General features: G+C 38.3%; 2 protein-coding genes across 3 annotated transcripts; both read right to left on the bottom strand.

Annotated features, from left to right (window-relative positions):
• Positions 1-9,825: 9,825 nt before the first annotated feature.
• On the bottom strand, positions 9,826-11,228 carry LOC149224656 (protein translation factor SUI1 homolog 2-like). The gene is made up of 4 exons (XM_089386206.1): positions 11,043-11,228; positions 10,413-10,618; positions 10,266-10,319; positions 9,826-10,153 (listed from the first exon to the last, which is right to left on the bottom strand). Exons 1-4 carry the CDS (start codon positions 11,080-11,082, stop codon positions 10,109-10,111), a joined length of 345 nt encoding a protein of 114 aa, XP_089242332.1. The 5' UTR covers positions 11,083-11,228; the 3' UTR covers positions 9,826-10,108.
• A 152-nt stretch (positions 11,229-11,380) lies between these two features.
• LOC149224657 (oligopeptide transporter 7-like) lies at positions 11,381-14,200 on the bottom strand. 2 transcript variants are annotated; one of them, XM_089386204.1, is made up of 5 exons: positions 13,270-14,196; positions 13,073-13,170; positions 12,342-12,911; positions 12,002-12,257; positions 11,397-11,524 (listed from the first exon to the last, which is right to left on the bottom strand). In XM_089386204.1, the coding sequence occupies exons 1-5, from the start codon at positions 13,921-13,923 to the stop codon at positions 11,519-11,521; spliced, it is 1,584 nt and encodes a 527-aa protein (XP_089242330.1). In that variant the 5' UTR covers positions 13,924-14,196; the 3' UTR covers positions 11,397-11,518. The 2 variants fall into 2 exon arrangements, with proteins under 2 accessions (XP_089242331.1, XP_089242330.1); XM_089386205.1 differs by lacking the exon at positions 12,002-12,257 and having other exon boundaries at positions 11,381-11,531; positions 13,270-14,200.
• Positions 14,201-22,498: the final 8,298 nt, after the last annotated feature.

The raw sequence follows: 22,498 nt of genomic DNA on the forward strand, positions 1-22,498 counted from the left end.
TGTTCTTACCTTTGTCCAAACGCTGTTGTAGAAGTCCAAGCTTTGTTGATCTGGATGAGCTCCTCCTTTTCTCCAAAACCTGCAATCACCAACAGTCAAACCATTACATAGCACCTGATTATAACATAAAACAAAGCATATTCAACATATAGACCAAGGAGTACATGAAATAACTCATAAACAACAAGTTATTGAGACAAATGGACTAATTTGCATTAAAGGGTAACAGAAGGAACCATTACAACCTGAGCCTTGGTGTTGTGCAAGCTCCTTCCAGGGTCCACAAGAGTTCTCCTTTACTTTGACAAAGCTCACCCACTCACAAATAGAACAAGCAAAGATGGCAATCTCTCCTCACAAGCTTCTAAATGGGAGTCCTAATTCCTGCAGCATTTACCCTTAGAAATCTGTAGCTTTCAACCTCTCCTCCTTCTGGCCCAGTGCCTGTACTTATAGTGTTCAAGAGGAAGTTAATCAGGTCCACCATCAATGGGATAATCCCCTCTTTGGATGGGATAGCTCCCCTATTGATGGGATAAGTTCCTCTTTGGTAGGAGTGCATGAACCATCTGGAGGCGCTCAATACACGTCGAACAACCTTCTAGAATGCTCTAGAAATGACCACAAGTGACTTTTTAAAGATGAAACTTGCGCATTTTAACCTTTTCAGGGGGACGCACCTGCACCTTTACATACAGAGCGTCCAAAGACGCAGCTTTTGTGAACATTGGGTGCGTCCCCGCAGGTAAGGTTGATAGAACCTGCGTCCCCAGAGATAAATACATTTAGAAAGACTTTCTCTCCTTTTTGGAGTTTGACATGGAAAGCAGAGGCATAAGACTTGCCTAAGAGGGTAGCATGACTGTTGATAGAGCCATCCTAACTGTGAATAGTCATGGTGACATTTTTTAGTGTAACAGAGGTGGTGAAAAACTTAACCCTGAGTTTTCTAAATAATTAGTCAAAGAAAGATACCAAGAACTACTCCTAGGTGGACTGTAAAAAATTGATTCACACTCCCTTAGTTCAATGACAAGTTGATTTTCAGGGATATGGATGCCTACTTATTCTTCTTCCGGAGCACGTTCTTCAATAGAAATAAGTCCAGAAGGAAGATCTTGAGTGATGACTCTTTCTACCCTAGGTGAACCAGGACCACTAAAAGTTGGAGAAACAAACCCCGATGTCGGAGTAGCAGCAAATTCACTTTCAGGCTCGAATATTTCGGGTTCTTCACCTATATCACTAGTAGATGAAAAGCTGCCAGCGATTTCGGAGACAGACACTGACTGTGGATTATATTATGCTACTGGTGTTTGAAAATCAAGATGTAATATCAAAGAAGATTTTGCTTCTTCCGTTGACCCAACTCCACTGTCTCTAGGAGTTACGAGGACTTTTAAGCCTTCAAGTTGGCTCGGTACTTCCTTAGGAGGTTGGCCCCAAAGTCTACGGGACTTCCTGAGTAACTCAGCCACAGTTAAAGACTTTTAACTACTTCAGACGCAAACAAAGTAAAATCTTAATGAAAAGCACCTAAGGTCTCTAAAGAGCCAAACAAATTTGAATCACACGCCTAAAGAATCTAGGAGATCAAACACACATAAACAGTAACTTTTCGGACCGAAAACACTAGTTGGTGATGAAATCCAACGTCACAGAGTTTAGTACAGAAATGGCGGTTGGAACAGTTACCCCGACAACCTGCTTAATGAATATACTGGCACAAGTTCCTCCACTTAACCGTCTCGAGTGAAGTGAACCCCCCAGAAAATCCAAGTGAGTCTAGCCGACGTCTGCTCCAGGTACAGTGGGATCTTCCCACCACTGTCACCTCAGGAAGAGTCCTAAAGAATATGGCCACTAACGTTACCAACTTAGACAAATACACCTGGGGGAATAGTCTACGATCCGATATGCACGCAAGGGAAAAGTAGCAAGCTCAATCCCCTTGAAGGCTCCTTGACATAATCCAAGGTTTACCAACAAGTGACCCCAGGCTCCTCGACAATGGTTAATCCGAGGTTTACCATTTTTAATACTTGAATATCTGGCGTCGTTCCCAATGAGGAAGGATTGATTCCCACACTGGTTCGGACACGATCTCGTGCTTCTCCTTTAAGAGGAGCTTTCCCAGAGCATAAATGGAACAATTGGATTTCTTCCCTACCACAAGATATAGCTACTTGTTTGTTTTTACTGTCTTGGAGAGTTAATTAATCTCCTACTCCAAGACACTAGCCTAAGCTAAGTTGGTGTATCAGAGCCCTAGAAATAAAAATTGTTACTAGGTGAATTTTACTTTAAGCATTAATTTTAGTGGTTTTTTGTTTAAGTCCAAAGGTGCAGAGATGAAACTCGTGGTATGAAGACTCGACTCAAAATCACTAAAAATGCACCTAAGATGATCTAAACAATCTTTTTCTCTTCGATGAACTTCTAAAACTAAGAAAGAGTTTGAGAATGCAAATTCTTTGTAAACACAAATCTTTCTCAATTTAACAAATTAAAAGAAGAGCTTTTCCTTTCCAAAGCACTCAAAACAAGACAACTAATTATTTCACAAAAATTTCCCTTTTTCGTTTCAAAGCACTCAATCACTACAAAAAACAAACTTTTTCTCAAAAGAGATTTTTTATATTTTGTAAATAAAACACTCAAAACTAATGAAAATGACTAACTTTGAGAGCTACAAATTATAAAAACCTATTTGAAGTCAAAGCCTACTAAAATTCCTTTTTAAGGATGTTTTACTCAGCTAGATGCAAGCTAAGGACTAATTTATGCAGAATCACAAATCAGTCAAGAACAACCAATTTCGTTTCCTTTTTGAAAATGAAAATCCAAACTCTCAAACACAAGCTTTTCGAAGTTTTGAAATGAGAAAATACAAAGCGAATTCCTCAACAAGGGGAAATTTCATACATGGTAAGACTCATAAGAAAGCTGGTAGACACTAAGGTGATCTAAAGTCCCTACAGCCTCTAAGCTCAGAGCCACTACACAACCAAAATGAAAAACAAACCCAACAAGCAGAACTCCTAGGAAATTCACCTAAAACCCTAACACTAACGAAATCAATCCAAGGAAATTTTTTGACAGAGTACACGTAGGTCTGGGCAATGGCTAAAACCTATAAACAAATTCTAAACTGATAAAAGAGAGGAAAATTTAAAATTTCTCAAAATTTTGACAGGGTACGGAGGCAGCCTGTTTACACAGGTGCGTTCATGCTTCGTGCACAAAGCAAAAGCGCGTACAGGCACGCACTATGCTTAAATCAGAGGGTGCGTACTTCTCCCAGAACTATGAAAAATAAAAACTAACTCAAAGTTAACTAAATCACCCAATCCCACAATCATCAAGCCAAAAACAGAAACAAAAAATACAGTTTCTCAGGTCAAAGTATAACTAGCATTTGCATCAAATGTTGTAAAGGAAACGTCGTAAGGCATAAAATGCGGAAATCCATTATCCATGCAGTGTGTGTGTTATGTCAATGACCTAAATATCAACATATCTATTCACTTTTTCTAAATGTTGTAAACAACCAGAATTATAGAAATATTCTTAAATGTGTACCAATATTTATAGGGACACTCCCTCTACCTTAAGATTTTTGGTTGCGGCTTCAGCATTGGAAGTCTTGAGATTTACCAAAGCTTCAATTCTTGCTTCTTCTAGCTGATGTCTGAAATTTACCGAAAACTTGAATGCTCACAAATTTTGTTGTGAGAATTATAGATAACAAATTCTAGCAATCTATTAATTTAGAAAAATATTTGTCAGAGATAAAGGTCCTATCGTAAATAAACATGTTTATGAATACATAGCATTGTAGGCTAGAGCTCATTTCAACTTTAAAAACTAGAAAAAGAAAAAGGAGAAAACATAAAAGAAATTTCACAGAAATGTAATACAATCTTTTAAATGCATTAACACTTAGCTAATGATATGCTCAAGGAGACTTGGAAGGTCCAACTAGAAGACAAAGCCTGAGGCATAATTCTCTGGGGTTTTGTGGCTCGTTCCTATGGAAGTAAGTGTGAAGTTTGAGGCATATTACTCTGTGAAATAATGAGAAGTGGAACCATGTGAAGTTTGAGGCTTTTATTTTGAAATATAGTGCTACGTTCCGTGGCATAATTTGAGGCTGTGGCAGCAGGAAAAATTCAGCTTTTGGAGAACTGAAGCAGACCTCCTTTATGGACAGATTTGGAAGCATTTTCTCTTGGTATGCTCGAAGGTTGACTTGGCACTTGGAGGTTGGAGATTGGTTATCTTAGCTACATTACTGGTTGGTTTGTATGGAGTGGGGTTTTCCCATGTAACTTCTTGTGTGGCTGTCTCTTCATGTTTTTCTGTTGTACTTCTCTGTATAATTGTTTTATGTTGCATAATAAATAAGAGAAAATATCAACCTGAGTGTAAAATCATAACAAACAATTATCGAGTTAAGGGAACTACCAAAATTCAACAGGTAAGCTGTCCTGTGGCAAATTGAATTGATTTAAGTGAAGGTTCTCTTCTCAGCAGGTGGCACAATATTTGTTGGGGAGATCTAGAAAAGAAAGGTGGGACACGATCATTTGGGACGGTGTATTCTTTGTGAGTCCTCAGACCTTTGAAGAGCCCAGATAATAAATAATCACCAAGTTGAGATACGCAAGTAGCCCTTTCATACTTCAACAACAGACTTGCTATTCTTATACTCGCAGATAGAAAAGTGACACAGATATTTATGGGAAATTGACATGTCAAAGTAAGAAAATACAAAAGGTGGAAGCAAACTGTATGATACTCTATGAGCTGGCTCTAGCCCTAGCCAGAAGCTCACACTTAAATGAAGACACTTCACATTCTAGGGTCATCCCTCAAAAGGCATCCATTCGCTTGGTTTGTATTCTAGTGAAGGATGAGGGAACTGTTCAGCAAACTTCTCATGACATGGAGATAAGAAATACAGCTCTGGAATTCAATCTTCCGGTAGCCATCAAGAAAGAAACCCTTGGAAGACATGATTTCATTTAAGCTCAGGTTTTTATTATTTATTGCAAAGTAGTTTTTTTACCAGTTCAGTATGCTAGACATTGTACCTGTTGGCTTTACATCTATACCTCGAGAAAGGTAAGAATAGACAGCGAATTTTAAATTGAGTCTTTTTGAAAGATAATTGTCATACCCTTATTTTTGTTTTGCTATCTTACTGTATGTCTTGGACACAGCCATTTTTTAATACAAATGATATCCTTTCCTGTTAAAATCAACTGTTACGACCCTTTAGCCAATGTAAAGGATCATTTGTGGAAGTAAATGGTACGTGGGTTGATTGTGAGTGTGAGATTAGTATATATAGCTGACACTCTCCTATTTATTAGAATTTGCAAGCACCAATAAAATTAGGATTAGTGTGTTTTCTCTTTACATTGCAAGTCATTAGTAGAAGAGAATTCTTGAATATTTGCGTTTTTACCAACTGAGTTGACGTTTCACACCACCAAGCAAGGGCCCACTTACAAATACAGTCGAGAAAACTATGTTGGCTAAAATGAAAGAAAACCCAAACCAACACCAAAGATGAAAAGTCAAGCTAAACAAGCTTAAGGAAGGAAGAAAATGAGAAACAAGAAGCTAAAAAAATTTAACACCTAAACAAAAAGAAACAATTAAAAGATATAGCAGCTTTAGGGGATTGCTCAATCAGTTGAACCAAAAATCTGAACACCTGAAAGAGCCCCACGGGTCAGCTCAATCATTTGAACCACCTGCCCAAGTATTGTTGCAGATAGGATAAGCCATAAGTCATATGATCAAATACAATAGAGTCCCTCAGGGTTACTAGCTGTGGTGGCTGGCAGTTGAGTTGCCCTCTATTTTGATATTCTAGGGAAGAAGGGGCAATCATGAGAAGTTTTCCATAGAAAACAAATATAGAAGCTAAAGGAATAAAGGGTAAACTTAAAAAACAAATTAAGTAAAAATATAAACTAAAACTAAGAAACCAAACTCTGAGGTGGCAGGTGTAGTAGGGATCCTCCTTGATCCCAAAGGAAATCAAGAACTAAGTTTAAGAAAAGGGTTTAGGAGAATCCACCAAACATCAAGCAGAGGCATGCGATTGTTTCAAGGGTTGAAAATTCCCAAAGCCGAGAGAAATAAATTGACTTAAAGTACTTGGGGACTCTACGACTATAGTTCAGCATATTCAAAACCAATCAAGCCCTCGAGATATGTGTCTAGGTAGACTCATTCGTAGTGGTCAAGTGCCAGGAAGGAGTTTCAAAAAAATAGAATTCTACCAAGTTTAGACCTTCAGGAAAATGAAGTAACTTTGATGGACAATGGAAAGTTATGCATAAATGGGTGGGCTCCAACTATTTCACATCTTCCTTTAACATTCAAAATACACAATATATCATAAGAATGAAGGAAACACGCATATTCAAGAGAAGTGGAGGAGAATCATTATGGTGAAAGAATGGGCACTAAATCCCTCCCAGTGTCTGGTAACTTGTCATTTACTTTGACGCATGGTGAAGTTTATCAATTCCGAGTGATGGATTGGAAGGTTGAGGGTGGGATTCTCAATCTCTGGAGAGGTCGATCACTAGTCAATGATCAACTGGACCTTGTATCCATGTGTTCTTTGTGGCATGGTTTTGGGTTTCTCTAGTATTTGGGTCCTCTGTCTGTGGCAGGACATGGTTGCTTTTAAGTACCATTTTCTCTTTGTTTTCAAATTTTGCAGTCCAAAGTTGGATTGGGTAATGTTGGAGAATGTATAATATTATTTTATTGATGTTACTTTTGAATAATTAAAATTATTATTGACAAGCATGTTCTTCATGCTTTGTATTGGTCAAAAGAAAAATATAGAAGGGCATGTTCATCGTGACCCTTTCAAAGGAAGAAACTTGAATTTTGTTAAATGTCATTTACCCTACCAAGTTGCCAAGTCGGCCCTCCTAACCCTCATGTCGGCTCAGCTTAAGTGGCACCCTTTCGCATGGCTTGGAGACTATACATATAGCCCTCTCACATTCCTCATTTGATACATCTCGCACACATATTTCTGATCTCAGAGGCCGAAAACAGAAGTAAAACATATCTCTGATCTGCCCTTCCTCGAGGAGACTTGGAAGGTCAAGTAGAAGACAAAGCCTGAGGCATAATTCTCTGGGGTTTTGTGGCTCGTTCCTATGGAAGTAAGTGTGAAGTCTGAGGCATATTACTCTGTGAAATAATGAGAAGAGGAACCATGTGAATTTGGAGGCTTTTATTTTGAAATATAGTGCTAAGCTCTGTGGCATAAAATGAGGCTGAGGTAGAAGGCAAAATTCGGCTTTTGGAGAACTGAAGCAGACCTCTTTTGTGGACATATTTGGAAGCATTTTGTCTTGGTATGCTCGAGGGTTGACTTGGCACTTGGAGGCTGGTTATCTTAACTACATTACTGGTTGGTTTGTATATGACTTGATGTCTTGTTGACTTGATTCCATAATGAAAGGATTGCTGGGTTTCTCCCCTTGGAGTGGGGATTTCCTGTGTAACTTCTTATGTGGTTGTCTCTTCATGTTTTTCTGTTGTACTTCTCTGTATAATTGTTTTATGTTGCATAATAAATAAAAGAAAATATCAACCTGAGTGTATATTTTAGAATTGAATTGAATTAAGTGAAGGTTCTCTTCTCAGCAGGTGGCACAATATCTATTGGGGAGATCTAGAAAAGAAAGGTGGGACACGATCATTTGGGTCGGTGTATTCTTTGTGAGTCTTCAGACCTTTGAAGAGCCCAGATAATAAATGATCACCAAGTTGAGATACGCAAGTAGCCCTTTCATACTTCAACAACAGACTGGCTATTCTTCTATTTGCAGATAGAAAAGTGACGCAGAGATTTTTGGGAAATTGACATGTCAAAGTAAGAAAATAGAGAAGGTGGAAGAAAACTGTATGACACTCTATGAGTTGGCTCTAGGCCTAGCCAAAAGCTCACACTTAAATGAAGACACTTCACATTCTAGGGTCATCCCTCAAAAGGCATCCATTGGCTTGGTTTGTATTGTAGTGAAAGATGAGGGAACTGTTCAGCAAACTTCTTCTGACATGGAGATCAGAAATACAGCTCTGGAATTCAATCTTCCCACAGCCATCAAGAAAGAAGCCCTTGGCAGACATGATTTCATTTAAGTTCAGGTTTTTATTATTTATTACAAAGTAGTTTTTTTACCAGTTCAGTATGCTAGACATTGTAACTGTTGGCTTTACATCTATACCTCCAGTAAGGTAAGAATAGACGACGATTTTTAAATTTTGAGTCTTTTTGAAAGACAATTGTCATACCATTACTTTTGTTTTTTTATCTTACTGTATGGCTTGGCCACAGTCATGTCTTAATACAAATGATATCCTTTCCTGTTAAAATCAACTAAGAAACCAAACCCAACGCTAATTAAGAATATACTCTCAGATGCTCTGTTCTGTGTACACATAAATACTTGTCCAGAGAAGGATTGATGAATGTCTCTTGCTTATGTTGTTTGGCTGACCTCCAACTAAGAATAGCTCACCTTGGATTTTATAGCTTCCATTTTCTTTTTTGGTGTGTAAATTTATTGGTGGATATTGGAGAGAAATACAAGGATTATCTACACGTTTGTAGAAAAAAAAACCCAAAATAAAATAAATCCTTAATCAAAAGTATACAAATTATTATTCTTCATTTCCCTTAATTATTTATATAATAAAATCCAATCAATCATTCAAAATTTTGTAATAATAACAATCCTTATAGTTCACATGTGACTGTTGAGAAAATTTGAGCCACTAAATTACAATAAGTCCAACATAACCTGGAAATTCAATATATAGAATGCACAATGTATAATGGTAGTTCAATGCTATCGTTTGTTAAAGTCTTGAATGAGTAAACATTGGTCAACTGTAAAGGATCATTTGTGAAAATAAAAAGCATGATGCAGATGGAACTTCAATCAAATTAAAAAGCATTTTTGTTGCACTTCAAATGCTATGTTTGAGATGCATAACTTTTCATGTGACACCATAATTTTTTCCACACTTATTAGCAATATTAATGGCACAACATTATACATAGTAATTGAATTTGGAGAGGCCTTGGGTATGATTCCTCTGATATAGATTGTAAATGAGTCTCACCATGTGTATAGTCAAACAGGTCTATGCTTCAATCCTAAGTATTGTGGCATGAAAAATAGACGAAATCCATTATATGAAGATCATCAAGTCCATTTGGGATCTAAAGCCATTATGGAATATTTGAGGCTTTTCTTTTTTGTTTTTTTATATGACCACCATGGGCATAATCACAGACAATGCATTTGATTTTGAAGTAGATTTTTTAAATGATATGAGATCTTTTAACTCCTAAATTTGGGTGCAGTAAGTTCTACGACATATAAAAAATGTGTTTTCTCTTCTTATTCTCGATCCTCTTACTCAGAAGCAACTCATCCCTCGGCATCCTATGACCCCCAAAATATATGGGCAATCAATGGTTCATAAATAAGATATCCCGTTAAGACCCATCCTTACGGTGTTTCCTTTGCTACATCTGATGCAAATGCTAATAATAAAATCCATCCAAACAAGTTGATGCTAATATCATGCAATGCCAAGGAAAAAACAGTCTTAAAGATCCATCTGATTAAGCAGACAAATTGAAAACTATGCATCCTTCTGTATTTTAAGATAATTCTCAAACCATAGCATTCTGCCTCATGTTGCGCACCCCCAAACTAATGTCTTGTAATATCATCAAACTAAAAATAAAATATCAAGAACACATTTTTGGAAACATAATTTCGCAGTTTTTCTGATATTTATAATTGGAAGAGTACAGAGGTTTACAGACAACATATGATACCAGATTTGACTCAGGAGAGGACATTCCTTACAACGTTAAAATCCCTAAGAAAACAAAGAAAATAATTTATCCGCCACCTATACATGACGCGATCACCAACACAGCAGTAACAGTACATATGTACTGTCAAAAGTACAATTTGAAATCTAAAAACAACACATTAATGCATTTTTTACTGATCTACGTCTTCATCAAATAAGTCGTTTAAAATCCATGAATTTTGATCTTATCTTTCTTCACCAAACCAGCCTGCAAGAGTAAATTCATCAATCAGAAAAAAAATTGTTTTAAACTCACAGAAACCATGTTTTAACTTTTAAACTATAAAAGGAGTTGCAATTGTGAATGGTTAGGAAATTACATTGATAAGGAACTGAGAAACGTTCTTCCTTTGATCACCTTGAAGCTGGATAACCTAAAAAACAAGTAAACTTGTATGAGGAACAATACCAGAAATATCTTCCAAAATCCCTAATTGAAATGGATCATAAGACGACTTGTGCAATACCTGCCCCAGCTCTAGATCCTGCACAACAGTACCATTGCAACAGAACTCTTTTTTGAAATCTTTAAGAATCTTATTATAATTATAATCCTTCCGAAGACCTTGAATTGTAGTCAAGCACTTTCTTCCATTCCTCTGCTGTATACGAACATGTACATAATCCTTTGTACCCGGTCCAGCATCTTCCGCTTCTGGGTCCTTGAATGGGTCTGTGACATGAAAAGGGAATCAGGCTTCAGCATGTAATAAGGGGGTGGGGCAGCGGGCCTTTAATTGTCAAACATTATATAATTGTCCTAGTGATTTCCCTTTTCACAGTCAAAATCTGGAACCCAAAATAAATGTGAGCATAACGAGATTTCAGACCTCAAGAAAGAGATGACTCAAACGTGTATCGTTTCACATCTGATAATAAAACGGGCCTTAAAGAACAGGGTTCGGTTGCATTCAAAAAAACGCAAGGGAGATACCTCATCTAACTGAAATAAGAATTATTGCATAACTAAACCCAGTTATACAAGAAACATAGTTTTCAAACTATGGAATGCCTCTTGTGCAGGCAAACATGATTAAAAAAGCAACACACAACAAAATGCAAAGTTAACTTGGTGGATGGATAATTAATCTTTGCACCAGAAATCCAAAAATCCTTCTGGGTCCAATTAATCCCCATATCACAGAAGCGTCGTAGAAGACGTGATCCCTTGGACAAGTCCAAGGGCTGTCAGAGGATAATAGGTCTGTGTCACAGATATTGGGAATGGAATATATGAGCCACCAAGCTGTGACTAAGTACACAATTCCCGCAACCACTGTGCCCACCATCTGCAACAAAGATTATATTGATGTATTAATAGCCGTAGAATGCAAATGGAAATCTCAATTTTGCAGAGGGGTTCAAGAAAACAATGGCTATGGAAGATTTGGCCTGTTCAATACCTGCGCATGGAACATTGCTCGAGGAGGGACTTTCATATAATGACCCAGTTTAAAATCTTGCAAGAATGTCAGGGCTTGGCTCATGTTGATAAATCCATACACCTTGAAGCAAATATTTGCAACTGGTCTGCCTGGATACATATAACCTATGATGTACTCCGTGATAATGTTCAGACCTGGTGACTACCATGCCAAATCAACCCAATAATTAGTATAGGATGAGATTGAAGATATATTCAGATAAGTACTGAGCATGATCTTTCTAAGCATGATTTAGATCCTAGATTTTGAAAATATTTTGTAATCTAGGGACAAAGCTATTTAAAAGGTCATTTTAGGAAAGGCCAGCTTTTGGAAATATTCTGAAATTTAATGGATTGGACCATAGTTATGGATTGGGGCATACTTTTTGTTTATCTGATTCCAAAATATTCCTGAAAAGTTAAATTCAACATTTAAACCATTTTTATTTTGAGAAAGCTTTCCTCTGGAAACTAGTTAAAAAATCTCACTTCCATACACAAAGTTCTCTTCATGGAGGAACTTTGCCAAATACCAATATGACTACTCAGAAACAGGGCATTTTGAGTGCACCTTAAAAAGCAACAAGAAGACCTATTTGCAGCTATTTGCAGCATAGACTGTTCACATACCTGATTAGTAGTTGCAGTAATGATACCAATAGGTACTGTGAAGAATATAGCAATAGCACAGGCCAGTAATACTCCCCACCAGGGCAATTGAAGCTGATCGTTGTAATACTCGCATGTAAAAATCGTTAAAGCTACATTAATGATCAGAATCATTTGAAACCATGATTCTGGCACTTGCTTGTACTTCCTCATTAATCTGGTGTGCACGTCCACTTTCCCATCTCTGAAAGCAGACAGACTAAGTTGCCAAATTTCCCTGCATCAAAGTATAACCCATTAGTTTCATTTGATTGCTTTTGCAAACATGGAATTTTGAAGAATTCAGGGACTGATAGCATACTTTCCATGAAACAGGCCGACATGAACCACTGTGGCAGTTAACGCAGCGAACCCAACACCATAGGTAATAGCAAAAAATGTGCTAAGATGTATTGGTCCATACTTCTCGTAAGCCTTGAGGTCGAGATGGAAGTTTGAATTAATGATCAGGGAGATGTTGCACTCTTGGCCACTGGAGGTAAACAGGTCCTTAGAAAATATTGGAAATGTTTTTGCATCATATAAGTTGAACCAGTACGCTATTGGCGTTATCACATACATTACAAGAACAAATCCAATTCCCACATTGGCTATTGCAAACCAGGGAGTGGCAAGAGGGCTTCCCAGGTAAGAAGAAATGGTCGACCAATCTATCCCTAGGCAACCGATGCCCAGGCCATATAGTCCTGAACCTAGTTGTTGTGCCAGAACGGACTTGGGAAAGATCCAGCAGATCCATGACAGGGATGTCACCATGGGAAACAGATAGCCAGGGAGTACATAATAAGCGAAACTACAGGTAAGGGCTATTATGAAAAACTGGTTTCTTGTAAGACCTCCCTCGGGTCTCTCCTCCTCTTCATGAAGTGCTCTGCAATCAGAAAAAAATGAAACAAACTCAAACTATTCCATGCCTGCTCAAACTAAGTCGGTTTATGAAAGTTTATATCTGAGAAATTGCACAAATTGATAATAAAAAAAACCACATTAACAAATATGGATTTGATCTAATAATGAAATGAGAATCCATGCCTGAACAGAGAAACCTGAACAAGGTTTGCAGGCCACCACATCGCAGCTGGCTCCACTAGATATTTTCTAAAGATCCCTGCCCATCCAAACCCCAATATCTGCATATCCAAGATTGTAATAGATAATGCAAATGACAAACCTCAGGGAATTTAAATGACCTCTAAACAAAATTTGAGCAGCAATGGTAAAAAATGAACCTGGGTTGTCATGACAACGAGGAAAGCAACGAAAAAGTCCAGCTTCTTCTTGTAGAAAATCTTGACAGCACTGACAATGTGAATGGCATACACACTTCTGGCCCCCCAATTAGCGAAGATTGTGATGAGAACATGCTCTTTCATATTAAAGGGCCCTGGGTTCAGCGAGAACTCCCATCTCTTCCCTGCAAAGAACTTTTTCCTAGTAATTGTTGCTGCCATTAGCTGGCCAAGAGGAAGGACTGCAATCTGAGCAGAAATTGCAGTAATTGTGAGCGGCTCTGTTCTATACCAAAAAAACTGATTTAGAAACGACAACGCGACGCATGACAAGATTCCGAGAACCCACATCCTGAAAGTCATGACAGGAAGGCTTGGATCATCCCTTGTAGGAACAGTGAGAGCGACCTCCTCGATCGGAGACTGGTCATCCTTGTCCTCTGCTGATTCTTCTTTTACAGGAAGAAGTCTTTGCTCTTCTTCATTCTCGATGGCTTTAAACCGATCACCCTCAGCTACCCATGTAGATATCTGTTCCTCTTCTTCATTGTTTCTGCTGCTTGGGGATTCCTCTGCAATAACTGCAATTACACTCTCGTGAGCCAAAAGGTTGTCATATGATACTGAGAATGTAATCAGATCCCAGGAATTCATACAGCATACAAACGCTTACATCAGGCAGTCTATGCGAAGGCAGTAGGCAGCAGAAGAGTCTCATGGCAGAGTATCTTCGCCAGCAGGCCGTCTATGCGCAGGCAGCAGAAGAGTCTCATCGCCAGCATGCCAGGCCTGGCTTTTCATGGCCCATTAACATAGGAAAATATTATTTTTTTATGAATAAAACTGATTAAACGAACGGCAGAAAACACTCCAATCATCTAACACACAAAATCGATGGCTCACGATCGCACACTTCACATTTTAGGGATGTCTTTCTCAGAGGGAACGCCTTACGACGTAAAGAAGGAAAACAATCAAGTCCCCAGTGGAGTCGCCATTTTGTCACACGGAATATGTCGATCTTGCGGACAAGATAGACCTTCCTATAATCTAAAGAAGACCTAATGACAAGCAAACCAACCAGACACTATCTTTCTCTAAATATGCTTTAATAAACAATAGCAAACAAGTGTTTTTATGGCCTACCTTAGGTCCAACGCTAGCTTGTGGATGCCCTCACTCCTTCGATCCAAATGAGCTCCTTTTCGCGGATCTGCAAACACAAACAAGGCAAACAAATTAAATAGCACTTGAAAAGCCAATTGCATAAAACATATTTAACATGAAAGTCAAGGAGTCCATGAAACAAATAACATAAGATACTTGTTGAGAAAAATGAGTTTGATTGTATTAATTCAAAAGAAGAAGAACCTTACAACCTTTGCCTTGACGTTGTACAAGCTCCTCCCAGGGTCCAGCAAGTAGTCTCCTCTACGTTGACAAGTTTCACTCACTCCTCAATGAAACCAAAAAGGTATGTGATCTCTCCTCTTTAGGCTTAACTAGGAAGTCTTGATTTCACCAGCATTTACCCTCTAAAATGTTCAGCTTCTAACCTCCTCAGCAACCAGCCCAATGCCTGTATTTATAGTGCAATGCAGGGAGGTTACTAAGTCCTCCTTCAAAGGGATAAATCCCTCCTTCAAAGGGATAGCTCCTCACATCAAGGGATTAGCTCCTTCTCTTTCGGGATGCATGAACCACCTTAGAGCGAACAATCCACATCAAAATTCCTTCTAGAAACCTCTAGAATTAACCCAAAGTGATTTTTTAAAGATAAAACTTGCGCCTTTTGACTTTCACAGGGGTCCGCACCTACACCGTTAGGGACAGAGCAGGTAGGTACACAGCTTTTGTACACAGAAGGTACGGGACTGCAAGTGACCATGAGAGAAAGTGCGGAACCAGAGTTACATTGATTTTTAATGTCTTTCTCTCATTTCCAAAGCTTGATTTGAAGAGCCGAGGTTTGAGACTTGCTTAGGAGGACAGTACAAGTAACGATAGACCCACACTGACTGCAAATAATCATGATGACGATATTTTTGTGTAACAACGAAGACAAAATCCATACATGTACAGTCTAAGGCTAATAAAATTACCATATTATTGAACACATCCAACACATCTGCCAGCAGGTTCATGTCATCCTAGTGAAGTCAAATTCCAAGTATAAGTAGTGACCCGATCAACATCATGTGCCACACAAGTTTCAAGTTGGCGACAAACTGTAGTTGCATTTACAGAAAGAATTCCTTTCCATAGCCCATTAGAAGCTCAGACCACTTTAATATGGTCCTAATAGGCTCGAATGCCTCCTTCCTTCTCTTATTGTCTCATATTTTTACATCCTTTGATCCTATCCCAAGTTGTTCTTAAGGGGGGATGTTAGGATATTTTGACACATAGGAAATAATTAAGTATAACTTGGTCTAGTGTATGTACTATTTGAAACTTACAATCCAACGGTCATGATATATTCTAGACATGATGTGATCTAACGATTCATTCTCTCCTTGGTATTAACGATACTTGATCTGTGGTTTAACACCTGAGTGCTCCATGATCTCTATTTGAAGATCATGGATCTTGATTTGCCTGGTGACCATGTATGAGGGAAGCTTATGTAAATTCTATTTCTTTTTATTAATGATATTCACTGAAGTGACTGCGTTGTCTCAAGTCCTGGACTATTTCCCTCTTCAAATGTTTTAACCACGTCAAGAAAATTGGTGTATTGATTTCTGATCTGTTTCTGAGTGGTGTCATTTGGTGTTCAATATAAGGAACATACCCTGTAAATTCCTACATGGTATCAGAGCCATTCGAGCACCATCCGTTGGTGATCCAAATCTAAAGCCGGTACAACTGCATCCCTCTATTGTTTCCTATATCTACTATTTCTGGTCATTTTAAGATAGAGAGGACTGCTCTAATCTGTTAGGATCATCTATTCCAATGAGGAACCCCTTTCATTTCATGCAGAAAGGGTTATGGTAGCCCTAGCTACGTCATTTTTAAGATCTTGAGGTATATAGTATTTATTTACAGTTATAGTTATTTATATCTCTGTTTGTTTTAGTTTATAGTAATATATAATTTTTTTTTATTGTTGGATATAAACCTTTCATTTCTACATATTCTCTTTGCCTTGCAACGTTGTACGATCTGGAAAATCCACAAATAGAAAGAAATGATTTTTCTCATGTGTATGCTCTTTTCTATTGCACCTTAGTGTGCTCTTGGAAAATTAGAAACGTTGACAAAAATATTCCATTTTCGGGGGACTAACCGCAAATCTAACTTTAAGTCATAAGGCTTGGATAATTTTTCTTGTTTGTTTGGTTTGTATGCTTTTTTTTTGTTTTGTAGGAAAAAAGGATTATTTCAAGTAGGAACACACCTTAAAGCTTCAGTGAACAAAAAAAAAGAAACCCTTCCTCTTTTCCAACAATTACTAAATATTTTAACTAGCTCACTTGGTCTAAAGTTACTTTATGAGAATAAGGGTCTTGGGTTCAAATCTTTCTTTTTGTTCAGTTACTTTTTCAAAAAGCGCATGTAACTTATGTTTTAAAGTTACTTGATGTAAAAGTTTTCTCATCCATTATAAAAAGTGAGTCACTTATAATTCTAAAGTCACTTTATCTTTTATTCGAGTTACAATCTAGTGGATGGTTCATAAAGTACCATCGTAAAAGTGACTTTCACTTATTTATAAAAGCGGGTCACATAAGCTAATTTTTTTTTTAAAGTGAGCTAATTAGTTTAAGTTTGGAAATGTGGGGGCAATTTTTTTTTAATATAACATTATCATCAACATCCCAACATTCATGTGGTTTGTTGGCATCTTCAACAACTTTTCTTCAAAAAACCATAATTCTTCATTCGAAAGCCATTTTCAGAGCCATTTTTTTTCAATCAGCCTAATTTTTTGAGATATTTCCATTGGAACACTTAGTTTCAACATATATAGCTTCAGTTTCTTTTAAAATTAGAAGTACATGCCTAGTTATTCTTGACAACACCAACTACTTCCAATGACTATCTTACATGGTGGATTTACTTAGAAGTAAAGATTTTTATAGAATAACCTTAGGCTAAGAGTCTAAACCTCAAGATGAGGTTAAGTTAACAGAATGGGAAAATAAGAAACATCAAGAGTGTGCGTTGATAGGGATATCTATTTCTCTAGACCTTAGATTCCATATCACATAAATTGATACCCCTGATGAAGTAATGAAAAAGCTGAGTACTGTTTTTAGAATTAAAAATGAAATTAGAGCCCATCAACTCAAAAATGAGTTGCTTACTTTGGACCCCAATAATATTTCTACCATTCAATATTTTTTTCAAAGTTCAAGACCCTTAGACTTCTCTTAGAAGGTGTTAAGGTTAACAAGGAAGATGGTAGCCTTATCTATTCCATTCTTACTAAGTTAGGACCAGTCTACTACGTGTTTGTTTCCACCTTCCATTCTACTAGGCAAGCATTTATTTCTCAAGGGAAAGACTACAACTCCCCCTCTTTTGATGCATTTTGCGATTATTTAATAAGAGAACTAGAAAAACTCTTACATATTGGTCTTCTTAATACTGGGAACTCTTGTAAGACAGCCTTAGTAGCCCAACAACAACCAAGTTCAAAGAATCCTAAGAAGCGGCATCCTCAAAAGGATGGTCCTAAACTAAACAAGGGTCATAAGAAGTTTTAGTCTCAAAATGAAAAATCAACTCAAAAAAATGATAAGGAAAATAAAAGTAAAGGGAAGAAGACTTATAGACATCGCAATTTTTTTTAATTGTGATGGTCACTTAGAATCCAAATTGTTTAAGAATATGGAAGCCTTGCAAGTAATAGTGAAGAAGCATAACATAAATTTGAAGCACTCTTCAACTTCATTTTCATCTTCAGGAATAACACTTTCTACATGCTATTGTTAAGTATCTCGATGTAGTTATGCACTAAATGTATCTTCTTCTACTCATTCCCATGAGTGGCTCATTTATTCTAGAGCTTCTTACCACATGGCCAAAAACAAAGCCATGTTTTCTTCCTTAAATGATTGTAACACCAAAAATATATATGTTGGTCATGATATATCTCTTAGTGTTGTAGGGACTAGAACTATTCATCTAGTCAATGGTCAATTTAATGATGTATTATGTGTTCCTACCTTATCCTACAACCTTCTATCTATATATCAGATAGAAAATTGAGGTGAAGGTAAAAATATTGAATTTTCACCTCATGAAGTTGTAATTAACGACCTAAGAGATCCTAGACATATTTTAGCTACTTCCATTGCTGATGATTCTACACGGTTGTATAATTTTAACAACTTTGGGTCATCAAATGTTCCCTTGGTATTTGATGCTCATAATGTTGAAGTGAGAAAGATTTGGCATGAGCGATTTGGTCACTTAAACTATCACTCCCTTCAAAATCTATGTAAAGAAAATATGCTGACAGGTCTTCCTATGGTATCTTGCATAGATGGTGTTTGTTCCAGATGTGTACTAGGAAAACATCATCGGGATAGTTTCAAAAGATCTGCCTCTTGGCATGCCCCAAAACCCTCACAACTTTTGCATAGTGATTTATGTGGTCCACTTCCAATTGTTTCATTCTCTAGTTACAAGTATTTCTTCACTTTGATTGATGATTTTTCTAGACACACTTGGGTATACTTCTTAAAAATCAAGAGTGAAGTCTTTAACATGTTCTTGGCCTTTAAGGCCTTTGCTGAGAAGCAATCTGGACATCAAATTTATAAGCTAATATCTGATAATGATGGAGAATATGTTAACACCAAATTCTTCAACTTTTCCAATGAGCATGGAATTTAATCGCAACATATTGTTCCATATGCTCCTAATGAAATGGTGTAGTTGTAACAAATAATCACACCTTAAAGGAAATGACTGATTGTATGGTTCAATCTAAAGGACTTAGTCTTAATTTTTGGGGAGAAGTAACTAGCTTTGCAAATTACATAGTAAATTGCACTCCTACTAAGTTTTTAAATACTATCACTCTAGAAGAAGCATGGAGTTCAATTGTTGGCTTGAGGGGCCCTGACCCAAATTCAGTGCTAGTTAGGCAAATAAATCCCTACACTACTAGTCCTTTCAACATTAGCCTGCAGAGCGCGTACTGAAGTCCTACCGAAAGTAGTATGAGGGGATGCTGGAACCAAGTTTCCACACCTTTGAGATGGTTTTGATGTCGGTTTATTCCGGCTATACCTACCTTCATACAAGCTACTTAGCCCTCTATTCCACCATTTAGTACCTTTGTGAAAGGGTAAAATTGGCTTTCATGCAACCCTAACAAGTGGCTCAGGGACTTTCACACTGTTAGGGCAGCGAATTGCGATATTTCCAAAACTAGGTTAAGTGCCTTACTTATCTTATTAACCACTCTTAGTTAGATTTGCGTGAACATATGTTCTTACTTTCGTTCACTTAACCAAAAAATTTACATGTATTCGTGCATCATATAAGAATTATAAGTGAAATTCATACCAAACATAACAAGATGAATAAATAGGAAAGAAAGACGCAGAAATTGTAGAATAGTTCTCTTTATTGATAATTCTGGACAATTACAGACTCGACCTACCCTACGCAGTCGGCTGTAGGGGTTCGCGCACTCAGCTGCAGACTTGTAGGTCTCTACATACTCAGCTCTAGAGCCTCTACCTATGCTATGACCCCAACTTAGACTTATTCTTAGATTTATCACTTTCTTACGTGTTCAATCCCTCTATCTTCTTAGATCTTAGCTCTTTTTATACAATGCCATGGTCCGCGGACCATGGGTAGATATTCTACAACTGAGATTAAATTTCCAAAATAAGTGTAGACAACCCTATGACTCTTTAACACCTATATGCTCTATGACCAAAAAATGCAGAGTCTTTACCCTTGGATTACAAAATTTGACCAAAATATGGGCTTTTAGCCCCAAAACTGCCCTTGGGGGATCTCGTGCCCAATAGGCCCCCAACAAAAACATCATGAATCAACCTCAAGTCACTCTATAGGCATGGAGATCTTAACATGAATACTTCCCAACTCCATTTGGATAACTACAACCTTGCCAGCACACTGAGTGACCACCTGCTAGACTTCTTCCACTCACTCCTTGATGACTACCGCTAAACTTCTACCCTAAATCTTCTATTTAGTTACCTGCAGTGTCATGAATTTTCCTTCAATGGAAGTTGTGATTGGATATGCCTCGTCTATCCATGGTTGTAGGCATGCTTTTAGGACTGCTTATTTGTGTCGAGTGGCATCCACTTGTTGCTTAAGTGCCTTTGCCTCCTGCATCCGTGCAAGCCTTTGTGTAAGGATGACCATCTGCATGGTCCCTTTAGCCTCGTCATACCTCTGTTCTCATTTATGTGCCTTGGTCACCAAGTGCTCTACATTTGGGTCCTCCTGAAGGGTGGTTAGGACCTTGAATTACTGTTCAGAAAGGTGCATGTAGTCTACCATTGCACTATTAACTGTTGCCATTGCTCTTGTAACAGCGGTAGTAGGTTGTTCCCTAACTTTTGGTGGAGTTGAAGGCTGAGCCCTCAACTACAATTCTACGATTTGCAAGTTCAGTTCTAGTTGAATCTTGGCCATCCCTACTCGAGTGTGGCACACCCCTGTGGCTAACTTGCGGACATGCACCTCAACTGGTTCTTCTAGCTGAATTTCCAACTCCACGACCATCCAACATGCTTCCTCGAAAACCTACATGATTTGGTTCTTCTGTTCTACTACCTCATTACATTGCAGGCCCAATTGCTCAATGTTGATGCACTGCTCGCTCATCATCTGCAGAGTGCCACTCTCCTAGGTCCTAAGTCCTGTAATATGTGGACCGTCTCTCGAGGGAGAGTGGCCAGAATCGATCCCGCCCTTTTCATAATGCTAATCATGGGTCTTTCAGCCTCCTTGTCTGTAGTAAGTGACCCATATGGTAGTGGTATCAGGTTGGTCACCCTTGCATGCAACATTTCCTCAGCAGTTGAAGTGTCGATCATGAGGCTAGTGGACACTTTTCCATCTTGTGGAGTGCAAACCTGCAACTCTTTTAATTCTATCTAGAGAGCCCCCAATACCAACTGTTGCCGTTCTTCGAATTGTTGGAGAGCCTCCCTAGTGACATCCATCATCGTTTCTCTGATATCATGCAAATACCCCTTAGTGAGGGTGATTGGGTCTAAGGATGTCTTTTAAGCCTTGGTTTTCTTCTGCGACACTGCCTTCTCTTAAGGGAACTAACGCTTGAGTTGGGTGGACATTGTCTACAGGTTAGTGCCACCCTTTTCTGTTGGCTCCTGTATTTTTTCCTAGACCTCGAGTGAAGGTGGCTTCTATCCTTCGTGCTCTTCTCCTCCTGTATCCTACTGTTCCGCCAATTTCATGGTGTCATGTGTTGCCTAGGCCTTAGCCTCCACTTCCTCTTCCATGTTCTCCTCAGCCAGCAATGCCATTCAGAGCTTTGTTTCTTCCTTCTTACGTTGTGCGACAGACCTGTCTGCTTCCACCGTGGAGCCTGCTAGAGGGCACCACTTCTACGGCCAGGACTCGAGGATTGTAAAAATAACATCATCAATTACTAGATATGGTAGGTTATGCCATATCTTCATGGGGTCCTTTCGTGCCCTGATAAAGACATGGTGAAAATATGCTTTAAACTTTGCAAAGCTCCACAAACTAGCATATACTATGGGTGACAATCGCAGCTTGCGATTGATCCCCATCCATATACTCATCTCAATCAAGATCCAAAATAACTTTCTTTCTTTTATTCATTGCACATCCTTGGTCACCCAGAACGAAGTGTACTTTTCTGCCTCTGGAAGGTCTGACATGACCAAAGGGAATTGAATTCCTTTTGGTAGCTCCCATGCCACTAGCATGATCGATAACAAGAGCCACGCATAGTGAAACATCTTGCCCTACTCCTATGCCTCATGATAGTTTGAAAGGAACTCACAACATAGATAATTCACCTAGTTGAACTCGACTCCCTCAATGCATTAGGCTGCTAGTGAAACTACAAGCATGGGAACCTCATCTGCACAACACTTTCACATCACCTTCCCTGCTATCATTTGTGTTGCTACCTTGACTGCAAGGTTGTTAATGTTGGATATGGCATATCCCCCCTTCTCCTTCTCCAGCTCGAACTTCTTCTTCATAGCCTCCGTGAGGGCCAACT

Source organism: Pinus tabuliformis, chromosome Q, assembly GCF_031772625.1.
Source record: "Pinus tabuliformis cultivar Carrire ecotype Pingquan chromosome Q, CPIR1, whole genome shotgun sequence".
Lineage (NCBI taxonomy): Eukaryota > Viridiplantae > Streptophyta > Pinopsida > Pinales > Pinaceae > Pinus > Pinus tabuliformis.

Coding starts and splice junctions, on each gene's coding strand:
- LOC149224657 (XM_089386204.1), bottom strand. CDS start 13,923: ATGAATTCCTGGGATCTGATTACATTCTCAGTATCATATGACAACCTT. Junction 12,912..13,072: donor GTTCAGGTTTCTCTGTTCAG/GCATGGATTCTC, acceptor TTCTGATTGCAG/AGCACTTCATGAAGAGGAGG. Junction 12,258..12,341: donor GTCGGCCTGTTTCATGGAAA/GTATGCTATCAG, acceptor ACTTTGATGCAG/GGAAATTTGGCAACTTAGTC.
- LOC149224656 (XM_089386206.1), bottom strand. CDS start 11,082: ATGGGGATTAATTGGACCCAGAAGGATTTTTGGATTTCTG. Junction 10,619..11,042: donor GAAGGATTTTTGGATTTCTG/GTGCAAAGATTA, acceptor TTCATGTCACAG/ACCCATTCAAGGACCCAGAA. Junction 10,320..10,412: donor AGGATCTAGAGCTGGGGCAG/GTATTGCACAAG, acceptor CTTGTTTTTTAG/GTTATCCAGCTTCAAGGTGA.